We start from the raw sequence: 12,591 nt of genomic DNA on the forward strand, positions 1-12,591 counted from the left end.
TAGCATAATAAATGTAAAGTGATCCACTCTTCTTTTCACTACATTATCTGGTAATTATCCCTTTCTTTTTTCATTACATTTGCAATTTCATTTTTGTCATATGGAGCACGCTGAGCTTTTAAATGCCAACTGCTTCTGCATACTGAAAGCATTTGGTAGCCCAAACTGAGGCAAAATAAGCGACATATTGCATGCATAACATTCTGCATACTGTGTCTCACATAAATGTTAACAGTGGAGATCATCATCACCAATTTGCTTTGCAGACTAGTCTGTGCAGCAGCATGAAGGCACCTCTTCGAGCCCAGTGTTACTAATCCTGGCAGCATCAGTCGACCTACTTGGTCTGACATCCATTTACGGTTCATTACTCAACATCTTGTACTTGTCACACGCCCAGGATTTTTTCTTCCTGGAGCCACACAAGACTGATCAAAAGATAATAAACCTCAACTAAAAACTAAAAAAAAAACACAAATGAAAATGGCCAAAATCTTACATTTAGTTGGGTGCTCCAGTTTCCGCCTCCCTCGTTTCTTGCGCGGCGTCATCAGGCAGTCATCATTGGCTTTCTCCAAGTCCTGTTCTTCCCGGCTGGACAGGAATCCGTTCTCTTGAGGATGACTCAAACTCTGCCCCTGAGAGCTGTCCTCCGCACGGCAGGAGGAAGGGTCTCTGGGAATCCCATTCTCGACTTCCCGCTTCTCCTGTTTTGGGAAGCAGGCATCGGGCATCCTGTCTCTGATCCCGCCCATGTCCCCATTGAAGACCTGTGCCATCGCCATAGTGTAGCTGTGGCCTACACTCGCACTGTCTTTAAGAGAGCCACAGCTCTCAACCTGCTGAAAGGAAAAGGGGAGGTTGAAATGTTAACATCCTGATGATCGATCATCCTTAAAGATTCTTACAGCTGTATGCTATAAATTGATGTTTTCAAGTGTACAACAGAGTTGTGCCTCAGCAGTCATGAAATATGACTGGATAGCTGGCTGTGAGATAAACACAACCTTTCTGAATTTACAACAAATCATCCAGTGGATCTGAACGACCCACAATAAAACAGTTGGCACTATCCGTGTCAGGATAAGCACTTTTCAGCGGTGGCTAAATGGCCTTTTTCAAAGAGAATGTGAATGAAAGCATTCATCTCTTTCATATTAGACAAGCCTAATTAAATTTCCTCAGCTCTATCTGGACAGAATCAAACATGTAGCTCAGCCCCCCACGTATTAATCAGTGAATTATGGCAAACTTATAAACTTCAAAGCTGTGCCAGTAAATGTGCTGTACAGCCATTAACTTGCAAGAAGGAAAGGGATTACATTACAGTTCATCAGGTACACTAGTGCACTTTTTGTAGTCATGTATTCATCATTACAGCAGCACAGAAATATGTTGAGAATGTTGGCTGTTTGACAATGGGAAGGCTTTTTCTCCGGCCAGTTTGGAACGCCCAGTCAAGTGTTTCATTCTATAAAGCGGAGTAAATTCAAATAGAGCTGACCTGAAGCTGAAAGTTTCAATGGCAGGAACTCAGTCATCAATCCTTAAATAAAACACCAACTATCTTAGAAGACCTAGAAAAGTCCTAAATGTTTGAAGCAATGTAATAGTGTCTTTGCTACTGCCTAAAAATAGCCCTAAAAACCGAGTTAGTGAGACAGTCCCACTATAGGGTCACTGAGGGGAGAAAGTGGAGTGTGTCTTGTGAGATTAGACTGTCAGCAGTTACGACAGTATCTGAAACTTTTATCTGCAGGTATTTACAGAAGTTTGAGGAAGGGGGAAAGCAATGCCTCAGGAGGCTTGTCTGTCATCGGACGACGTTGAGCAAAGATCCTCTCCAGGAAGGTAAGGATCAAATCCGTAATCTGATTCTTACAGTCGGAATAAGCAAACACAACTTAAATCAAGTTTTAATGTCTGTGTAATGGATGCAATGCAAATTATGAGTGGCAGACATGCGAAAGAAAAAAAAAGCTTCAGTGGAAGTTGCTCTGAATCGTAAAACAAATCTACAGTAAGCCAAAGTCGGTTTCAAAGCATTCTTCAGAGGCCACAGAACTCTAAACGACTTCATCACTGTAGTAACTGAGAACAAATTAACTGTAAACTGAACAATTGCACTCCTACAAAGAACAGCTCTCCAGTAAATCTCTTTGACACGATGAATGAAAACAACCCAGAGCTCAGACATTATTAATATTCTGACTCAGTTTACTACTAGAAAAAGTGGCTACAGTGTGTGTGTGTGTGTGGGGGGGGGTTACGCAAATATCACACACATGCAAAAAAAAAGAAGTAAGCAAAGAGAAAACCCAAAAAACTCATATTCTCAGACACACATGCTAGCAACACACAGAACTCACAGTGAAAGAATTACGCAACAGATTTGTGACATAGTTAACAACATGCGGCCCCTGCTACAGGTCAAAAGTCAAAGTTGGTAAATCAGGCAGCTTAGACAGAGAGAGAGGTTGAAAAAATAAAGACTAATTACCTCAACCAACTTACTGCTACAACACTCACACACCCTCATAGAACTAGGTGCAGTAATAATATGATTATAAAGGTTTCTAAAAATACACATTGAAATTAAAATTAAATGCAGATGTACACCTGAAAATATGAGCTAATAATTCATTACACTGCCTGATAACTTCTTACGTTATTCAATTAACAGCAACTGGAAACTGTTATGCTGCCTTTCTACATGTTATTATCATTGATTGAAGATCTTCTGTTTCTGGAAAGCTAGCTGAACAGGAAATATTATATGTTTATGGGAGTTTTTCTTTATTTTCAGGGGTTTTTTTTAAATACCACTCCAGTGTTTGATCTGTTTAACAGAAAACTAATCATCACATTTAACAGGCAACAGGGCTTTTTTGCAGGCAAGTTTTTGTTTGGATTTTTTATATTTTTAGCCTGAAACTTCAGAAATTCATCAGTTCACGTGAAACTAGTGCAGTGCAGCAATAAAGAAGCTGGGTGCCCTAAAAAAAGAGCTTAGTCATGTTACTTTGTTCAGGCAGGTTTTCTAAAGGATTAGCTCAACATCTTTCCAAGCAAAACCTGTTTATTCATGTTCCTGCCAAGTGCTACGTTCTCATGTCTGTACAATAAGAATTAAGCTATAGCAAGTATTTTATCAAAAAGACTTTACACACCTTATACAAACTTATTCTATACATATGATATAGTCAGTATATAAATGGCTATCTGTGTACAGCTCCTAAGCTATGCTAACATCCTGATGGCTTTAGTTTCATACTCACTTTGTTACCTAGTATATTGATCTTGTCCCTGAACACTTAAAAAGAACGCAAATATATGTAAAGAGCAGAATGAGTGAGTATGTACACAATAAGGACAAAAGTATAGACCTGAAGCAATGGGGCTAAGATTCAAAGATCAAGAGGTTTGACCCAATACTTTCACCCATATACAGTAGTGTGCATTGATAAAATACATACACTTTTGTAGAAAGGACATTTCTGAGAATTTCTCTCCACTGTCTTTGTCCATGTGGGTAAACGCAACATATGAAGAGGGCTAAAGGCTTGTTTACGCTATCCTTTCCAACAATTACCTTCTGTTTTCACTCAGCTTTTGACAGTTTGCATGGAAAACAACATTTTAAAACCAATGTTCCATGTCAGCCTCTTTTCAAAAAAAGTCAAACAAAAAAATTAAAAGAGGCTCTCTGACAGCATTTGAAGTTGGCCAATCTGGCATTTGAGTGACTCTTTTATTCAGAGAATAACAACAACAACTGTGAAACATCTATGTGAGCAGAACGCCTGGTACACATGGTCAATCCCCCACAGCTGTGAAAACACTCAGTGAGGCGCCCCGATTCTGCGTACGGCTTTTCTTAATCAGTTATTGATACCACTCCTCAGCTTCTTTAAATACAGGGGCACAAACCCTCTGGCATATCCCATCCAATCATACATTATCTGTAAATATTTGTCTAATCCTTTTTTCCCTTTTTGGTTTGTTTAATTGCACAGTGAGAGTTAATTAAGATGATTTTCAACAGAAGCTTATGCAAATGCTAACATCTCAGGGAAAGAAAAAATACCCAGAAACATGTTGGCCCTTAGAGTCATTATTAAATCAGAGCTTTTAACTACACAAGGCATCACAAATAGACTGCAAATGGTGTTAGTGTAGTGCATGCATGTATCTTGGAAACAAGGTTCAAGAATATGTCATGTTTATTCATGAGTACAAAGGAGTACACGTTGTGTATTACAGGTTAACAGATTTCTGAAGGCTAAAATAACACTTGTTTTTCTACTGAAACTGCTTATAGGTGCCATGTGCAAAGACAAAACAAGAGCTTTCATTATAAACTGGTACATGCCTCAAATAATGTGGCGTACAGATAAATGATTACTTGACGATGAGGCAAAAACATGGCGAAGGGAAGAATAATATCAAACATTTTTAGATGGGCTTTCCTTACAGGCATTTCCGCCATTATAATCTTTCTGCTTGAATGGAATGATGAGATTCACTCAGTACATCGGGCTTATAAATACCAGTGAATGAAACCGAATATGGCCAGGTGGGATTCACAAGAACAATCATGTTGAAACTGGTCAGATGGTTAAACACATCGTTCTGACGATGCTGGAAAAGGGCTGAATTTTGAAACCAACAGTCTAACAAGCACTTCACGCGAGCTACAGTATGTGAAGGTGAAAAGGCAGCCATCTGTCCTTCTGCCTTCCAGGAGGGTTTCAGTTCAGTAGTTTCAGTTCTGAAACAGCAAACCTTCGGTTGTGGTTGGACAACTTGAACCCATTTTGAGTTCTAAATTTATTTCTTTGCAACTTTTTTTTTTCTTTTGACATTTGACACTGAAGGCAGGAAACAACGCAAGTCAGCGAGGAGGCTGATATGTGACAAAGTGAAGTGGCTGTCTCGCTCAGAGATGAATTACAACAACAGCAACAGTGAACATTTGAGCATTTGGTACATGTGGTCAATTCCCCACGCAGCTGTGAAAGCACTTACTAAGGTGCCTTGATTCGAAGTAGAGTGTTACTATACCAGGTATTAATACTAACTCCAAGCTGCTTTAACCTCCTAGGACCTGGTGTCCACATATGTGGACATCACATTTTGTGTTATTTAGACCAAAATACTCAGTTTTGCTCTACAAGGGCCTGATATCCACTTACGAGGACATTATACTGCTACTGTTCTATCAAAATTTTAAACGAATATCCTCATATGTGGCTCTTATTTTTCTTAAAAACAAAAATAAGTTTTAAAAAAAAATCTGGTAATTCTTTGTTTTTACATTCATCGGGCCCCAATGTGACCAAATATCAAAGAGAAATTAAAAATGCATGCCGTGGAAGAGTTTGGGTCTTAGGAGGTTAAATTTACTTACACAAGCCCTCTGGCACATCATCTGCAAATATTTTTCTAATCCTATTTTTGGGTTTGTTGAATCAGACCTAATCACTGCAAAACAAGTATGCATGCGTGGACAAATGTAATTTGTTTAGACATGTCAACACTCACTGAAAACTGCTTGCGTTTTCTTCCAGGCTTGCTACTTTTAGGTGACTTCTCCTCCATCAGGTCCGAGTCCAGTATTGTTCTCTCACCCTATCAAGAAAAAATGCATGCCACAATTTAGACAAAGTACCTGCAGCTGCTTGGGTAAAGATGCACGTAACACTGAATGATTTAATTAGTGCATTTTTGTGTACAATCAGCTAGATGGCAGTTTCACCTCCACCAAAGATGCAGCACAAGTGATACTAGATCTATAGGAAACAGAGACAACTGCACTACAGTGAAACACTTGAACATTTGGGAGGGCTGGAGCAGGTCCTCCAGTGTCTTTGGTTGAGTGGACAATGAGACAGATAGAAACTGAATGACACATTCCTTTGAAGTAGGCTGAAATGAAAGCTCCTCGGACGCAGTGCTGACCTTCCACAGACAATTCCCTCTTGACACCGTTACAAAGACATAGATCGGCCCCCACCTTCCCCTGCTGCAATTTCCCTTTGATTAATAAAACTGTCTAGCCCCAGGAACAAAGCCCCATGTCTGCCATCACCAAGTACCCCTGGGGTTGACGGGAGAAAAGATGATCCTAATGTAGATGCTTTGAGTTTCAATATTGACTGAATAGAACCACCAGTACCAGGTTTGAATGCAAATGAGAGTGCAACGCCATTCCTGACAGCTGCAGTGGGGGGGTGGAGGGCCGGGTCCTTATTAAATTCCTTCAGTACTGAATGTGAAATTCCATCAAAGATAAACGGGGTCTCTGCACTGTAGGCATTCTCCAACCTCTGCTGACATGTTGATAAGTGTATGTATGTCTAATCTCTAGTGAGATGGCGTAGTACAACATGATAAAATGTTACTATGAGATAGTACAAGCTTTTGTCTATATATAAGGGGTGGAGTTAAGTCTAACAAGAGGAGTTACTGAATTACGGAGGTAAAGTGGTATAAAACATTAATAACTTTAAGAAGCAGCAAACCAGAGTAAAAGCAGTCTCCAGTGCATATCCACAGTTAATTTGTCATCTTAAAGACATTTAACTAGAAATTACAACAATGAACATATGAAACTACGTCAGATTTAGTGTATTTCAATATGACACAGAATTACTGTGCTATGCAGACTATGGAAGTATCAAACTGCAATTAAAGATAAAAGCAATTATGGCATTGCTTTAACCTTGGATGTTGGATCTCATGTTCATACCTGAGCTGTCTGCGCTTCATCAAGAAGGCGATGCCATGAACACAATCCTTCAGCAATACATGGAGTGGAAGGCTGCGACGCGTTCATGGATAGAGCCTGGTGGGTTTTCTATGTATGGCTTGTTTAGGGAGTCATAAATACACAAGACATGTTGCCATTTCAATACTGTTTGTGTGCAAAGGTGGCGCTGGCATGAACTCTCCAACTTTCCAAGTGGCACGTTGACTTGAATGGGCATTCCAGCTAAAACTTAAGAGTCTGGGAACTTCCTGCTTCCGACAGAATGCAGGATAACTGTGGGACTGAAAAGCGAATCCAAGGTGGAAATGCCTTGAACCTTAATTATTTCACAATGACCAGCAGGAGGCGACTCTTGTAGTTGCAAAAAGAAGACTTGCTGTATAATCTATGAGTAAATGGGCCTACTTCTCACTCAATTTATGACCTCAGTAAACACTCTCCTACTGAGTTTAAGACCTCATTCACTCATTTCGCGTGCTGTTTAACACAGCATGACGTTCATTTTTTAAAATTATGGTTCCATTTACAGTAAATTAACAATAAAGCAGGTTATGCTTTAGGATTTGGCTCATAGTGTGGTATTTTGGGGGGGGGGGAGATGGGCGGTGGTTCAGGAGGTAGAGTGAGTCATCTATTTTTTGGAAAATTTAATCCCTGATTCCTCCAACTCGAAGCATCCTTGGGCAAGATACTGAACCCCAGGTTCCTCCCGATGTATTCTTTGGAGAGTGAGTATATGAATGCTAGGTCATAAGTGTTTAGGAATAGAAAAAAGCACTTCTATGAATGTTTGTGTAAATGGGTGAGGCTTATAGTCAGTGTTGGGGAGTAACGGAATACATGTATTGCCGTTACGTATTTAAAATACAAAATATGAGTAACTGTATTCCGTTACAGTTACCGTTTAAAAAGGAGAGTGGAAAAGTACGAGCTGTCAAAGAGCAGAAACGGGAGATGAAAGCATGTAAATATAATAATAACCACTGCAGCCAAAAAGAGTGCCTGATGAGCCCAGTTGAAAGTAAGCTATTAAGACTCGACTGTACACTGTGATCGTATTTTCCTCTAAAACAATAAGTTACGTTGGAGCAGCCTTTCAACGCCTCTCTCTGTCTCTCGCTAGCAAAGCGGACTCAGACAACAAAGTAAAGCTAGTTTTCAGCTACGAGCCCGACATGAACCCGACGTATTAGCCAGAGGTCCCTTTACTACGGTTTCGGAGCCGCGGACCTGTTCTATACACGCGCGGAATAGTTTTCTATATGAAATCGCTGCAAAAAGTGCAGCCTTACCTAATGTCCACCTACTGTTACTCATTTTATATTAAGATTTAAAAATCTAGTTGCTATTGGTATGGAGAGTATCCTTCAGTTATAGTAATAAATCACACAGCAATACTACATTCATGTAGTTGTAAAAAGCATGATAATATATTAAGTAATCCAAAGTATTCCGAATACGTTACTCTCATTGAGTAACTTAACGGAATATGTTACAAAATACATTTTGAGGCATGTACTCTGTAATCTGTAGTGGAATACATTTGAAAAGTAACCTTCCCAACACTGCTTATAGTAAATAAGAAAGCAATTTGAGTCCATATATGCTCCTGTTACATTTTTTTTTTTAAACAAGATGGCAGCAGCAAAATGAGACTAAGCAGCCCACAAATCAACAAGCTGCTTCAAAGTGCATGTGCACGTCTTTTACTTACACTGCATGACTTCATCTGGTCTTCCACCCTGGTGTTACATGAAAACATTTACCTTATAGATTATACTCTAGTGTCATAATGTATTCTGGAATTAAAGAACAGGAAATGAGGCCACAGGATCCATTCAGCATCAGATCTAATTAAATCATTTCCTTTTATCAGCACAAAGGGTTCAAAAGTCAATTAAATGTTCAAATTTAAACACTCAGGGAGTAAGGGGTTCTTGATTTGGGCAAAAAGATTACAAGCTGCTAACTGGGCCTTGGAGTTAATTATTCTTTCCACTGCTGTCTCGAAAGTCAAAAATTCACCTCATATGTTAAACCAAAATGGACGGGATTTCCTTCATTTTCTCAGAAAATTATTTAAACAGGAACAATTTCATTTTAGCCGTACAAAATGTGCCCTTTGACAATGATCTTGTCATGTGAAAAAAAAAACTTGCAGTATGCAAAGTGAGTTTTTACAGTAGCCTTAGTGTTGAGCATATTTCATGAAGTACCTGGTAGCTGTGACATTCTGGGTTTGAGTCAGTCCTACAGTAAAATCTGCAACTCATCCGATTCTGTGCTGATGAAATACTATAACTATATAATATGTTTAAAAAAATACCATAAAAGTACCACAAGGTCTACTAAATAATTTAAGGGCAAGGGGTTTTAATCATTATAGGCAGTTATTTCAACCGTCTGGCCACGTTTCGCCCTCAGTGTCTGCCATAGCCATCAATGCTCCTGGGAGATAAACTAATTTGCATAAGGAAATAGATATAATCAAGGTAAATGATACTCTGATTGATGGGCAGAGGATTAAAACTGGAAGAAATGGTTATAAAATAAGTGAAAATAATGACATTTTTGTTAGAGATAAGCATTTGAACGGTTATTTTTACACGTAGATTTGAAACCTTTTGTAAGAGAATGTGTTTTGATGATGGTTCCAGTTCATTGTGCGATCACTAATAGAGTGCCTGGTGCGTCGGTTTTTCCCTACCAGGGCGGCAGAATTTGCATAGATAATAGCACGTTTTGAGTGCAGCCTGGTGTGCAGGCTCATTTGGGAACCACTTACATGGATGACACAATTCAGTGGTGCCTGGCTATCTCTGCAAGGACAGCACAGCACAGCACACCGCTCCTCCAGTTCTCTGTTAGAGAGCTCAGGCTGAGGTCCTCCGACTGAGGACAACACGCCATTTTCACATTCAGCTTCGCCCTAATATTTTCTGAGAAAAACAACAAAAAAAGCCTGGAATATAATTTGTTCTTGCCTGGAGTGAACCCTACTACATTGTCAATATCTCTGCACTATTTCCGTCTGGGTAGCCAGTTATTTAAGGCAATGTCTGTTGCCAGGCAACAAGACTAAGGGCAGTACTGTGTAATGGGAACACAGAAGAAGAGGACAGATCCCCCCAGCAAAAGAGCTGTCGAGCCATTCCAGCTCCATCTCAACCTACACCAGCCAACGCCCACGTCACCAACCACCATTATACCAGTAAATGTCACAGAATACAGCTGCACCTCCCAACAGCCTCTTCGGTGCCGCTGCTATTGCTGCCACACAGGTGATGCTGCAGTTACACAGAGACTGAAATTACAAGTGCGTCTGCATCATGAAAGGTGACAAGGCACGTCACGTGCTGTTGGATTCTACTGTAAAAATTTGCCCATTTCTTCACTGAATAGAGGAATTCATTGCAATGAGGTCTGCTCTAGCAATTCTTTGGACTGCACAGATTAGTGAGTGTGGGTTAATGATTAACGGGAATCGTAAAATTGAGGAAGATTTGAATTGGTTTTGGCCTGTAGTGACTATAGAAATCAATCCAATCCACTTCCTTTCATTTTTAAGGCTCTATCTGTGTAACAGCACGGTCATAAAAAATACAATTCATGTACACATACTCCGTGCCAAGATCATATGAAAATACAAACAGGCAGTGCATGCTATATCACTGCAGGACGAGCTCAGGGGTGAATAATGTCTTTTTAAATCAGTGCTTCCGAAGACATTAAAAGAAGCACTTTTCAGTGATGGACGAGCAAATCCAATTCAATCTTGAGCTCAAGTCAAGTGATTCAGAAACCCTCCCGACATCTTTTTAAAATCACCAGATCATGAGTTAAGTTCCGCAACGTGTCAAGTGACGCATTTTTTGTTGTTGTCACGCACGTGTTTCTTACCATTGGATTTCCAGGTGAATCAGCAGTGGTGGTGGTGTTGGTGAGAGTGTTGGACGGCATCATTGAGAGTCTTATGAGCTTATGGGTAATGTCTGATGATGGGTAGTGTAGATATGGACTTTCACGTTAAAAGGAAGTTGAAAAGTTTAAAAGAAAATAAAGCAATGACGGATGATCCCCTCTTCTTCCTGCTCTCCTGGAAGTTAAAAGAAGAAAAGCAATGGTAAGATATGTTCAGCAAGTTTGTCTTTAATGTGTTGATTCTTTAGTTCCATGCAGACTAGATAATCCAGTGACATATTTTATGTATCTTCTCTAAAATGAAGTTGTTTTACCCCGAGCATCAGCTTTCTCTTTGCTGAGTACACGTCATGTAGCTATAGGACCCTCACAGGCTTCTATAGATACTGTATGGCCACTATATCCTACAGGCCCCTTTACACCACATGAATGTGTGTTGTGCAGTAGACGACATGAACTGGGTGCATCGTGCAGCCTGAAAATAAAGAGCGCGATGCTCCAAACTAAGCGCAAAAATACTTGTATTTTTGTGGGGACATTTTTCAAAATTCATTAATATTTCATTTCCATCGTGAGAGTCTGGGTTAAAGTTACTCCAGCGGTCTGCCTAACGCGCAAAGCGAAGCCACAGTTACACTGTTTTGCACTCGTGGAAATTTACAACAACAACAAAAAAAACAACAACCTATATTCGTACAGGATGTGTTGAATCTAAGGGCTAAAATGAGACTGATGACACTCGGTTGTGATTTATTTAAAACATGCTGTATGTAAAACACACTGCCGGATTTACGTCCACGCTCGTGGAAAATAAATGTAGGCAACAACCAGAACGTGTTAAAAAATAATTTATTATAAGGCCACACAGGCGTTCAGTGTCACCGCATTTCCATGCCATCAGCCTGCAATCAGGCCACACGCTTACACCATACTACGATCGACTGATGTGCATATATTATTCAACCGGCTATGCGTTAAAAATTGCAAAGTTTTAGACGTCTTTTTACAGCAGGGGAAGTCTGCAATATGACCCAGGGGATTGTGGATCTTTTACAGGCCACGGACACTGAAGGATAACCCCCCCGTTATTTCCTTTAATGAGGCCACAGCTTTGAGAAGCCGCGATGCTGGTTCCGTGCTCCAAAACCGGTCAAGTTCACATCTCGACGTCCAATCAGCACATCTGCAAAAAGCGAACCCTAAATCGCTATTTCCCCATTTCCATCGAGCGCCTTCCGGTCGTTCACGTTTTTTGTTCACATAAAGGTTACCCTTCCTGCGTGGTTGCTCGTGGCGGGTTAAACAAATTTACATGCGTGAGTCACTGTGTGTCATTACCCGGTTTTCCCAAGTCCCAGGCCTGACCCTTTTTGTCTCGCTTGCTCCCGGAGCCTCCTTCCTCTTCTCTCCCCGTCCTCCACCTCCCCAGCCGGCCAGCTCTCTTCCAGATGCGCCGCTCTGACTGCAGGGGCCTGAAGTGTGCCTGCTTTTCTCTGGGTCCTAGAAACAGTCATATATCGTGGACTCAAAACATTTGCAAATATCTACATTTTTGCACGATAATAGGGCTGGTATCGTCACTGATTTATATAATCGATTAGATTCCGATTCACAAGGTCCCGATTCGATTGGATTTCGATTGAAATTTTGCGTCAGATAAACAGCTTAAAAGTAATTTCTTCGTTATTAAACAGCAGAAATAAGCAATAAGCAAGAAAATTATGCAGAAAACTGAGATTTAAGATGGGAAACTATTCTTGAACTACACTGACAGAGAGAGAGAGCTGTGCAGGAAGTGTGATTTTATCCTGATGGAAGCAAAACAGCAAAAATAAGAGTAATTAATGACCATATTTATCAAATTTAAAGCGTAGTTTGATCTTCTTTTACTGCTGGTT

The 12,591-nt window shown here is 40.2% G+C and overlaps 1 protein-coding gene across 4 annotated transcripts in view; it reads right to left on the bottom strand.

The window, feature by feature from the left end:
• dnmt3ab (DNA (cytosine-5-)-methyltransferase 3 alpha b) overlaps window positions 1-12,140 on the bottom strand; it is a 45,948-nt gene extending 33,808 nt beyond the window's left edge. For 3 of the 4 annotated variants that reach the window (XM_013911708.1, XM_005736537.1, XM_013911706.1), the window contains exons 1-4: window positions 12,032-12,140; window positions 10,673-10,868; window positions 5,545-5,631; window positions 500-842 (exon numbers count right to left, since the gene is read on the bottom strand). In XM_013911708.1, the coding sequence (XP_013767162.1) occupies window positions 500-842; window positions 5,545-5,631; window positions 10,673-10,735 (493 nt within the window). In that variant the 5' untranslated portion in view covers window positions 10,736-10,868; window positions 12,032-12,140. The remainder of the gene's footprint in view (window positions 1-499; window positions 843-5,544; window positions 5,632-10,672; window positions 10,869-12,031) is intronic. The other variant, XM_013911707.1, reaches the window with a different exon arrangement.
• Between the last annotated feature and the right edge of the window lie 451 nt (window positions 12,141-12,591).

This window comes from Pundamilia nyererei, unplaced genomic scaffold (genome assembly GCF_000239375.1).
Source record: "Pundamilia nyererei isolate P.nyererei 1_Seehausen unplaced genomic scaffold, PunNye1.0 scaffold00070, whole genome shotgun sequence".
Taxonomy (NCBI): Eukaryota; Metazoa; Chordata; class Actinopteri; order Cichliformes; family Cichlidae; genus Pundamilia; species Pundamilia nyererei.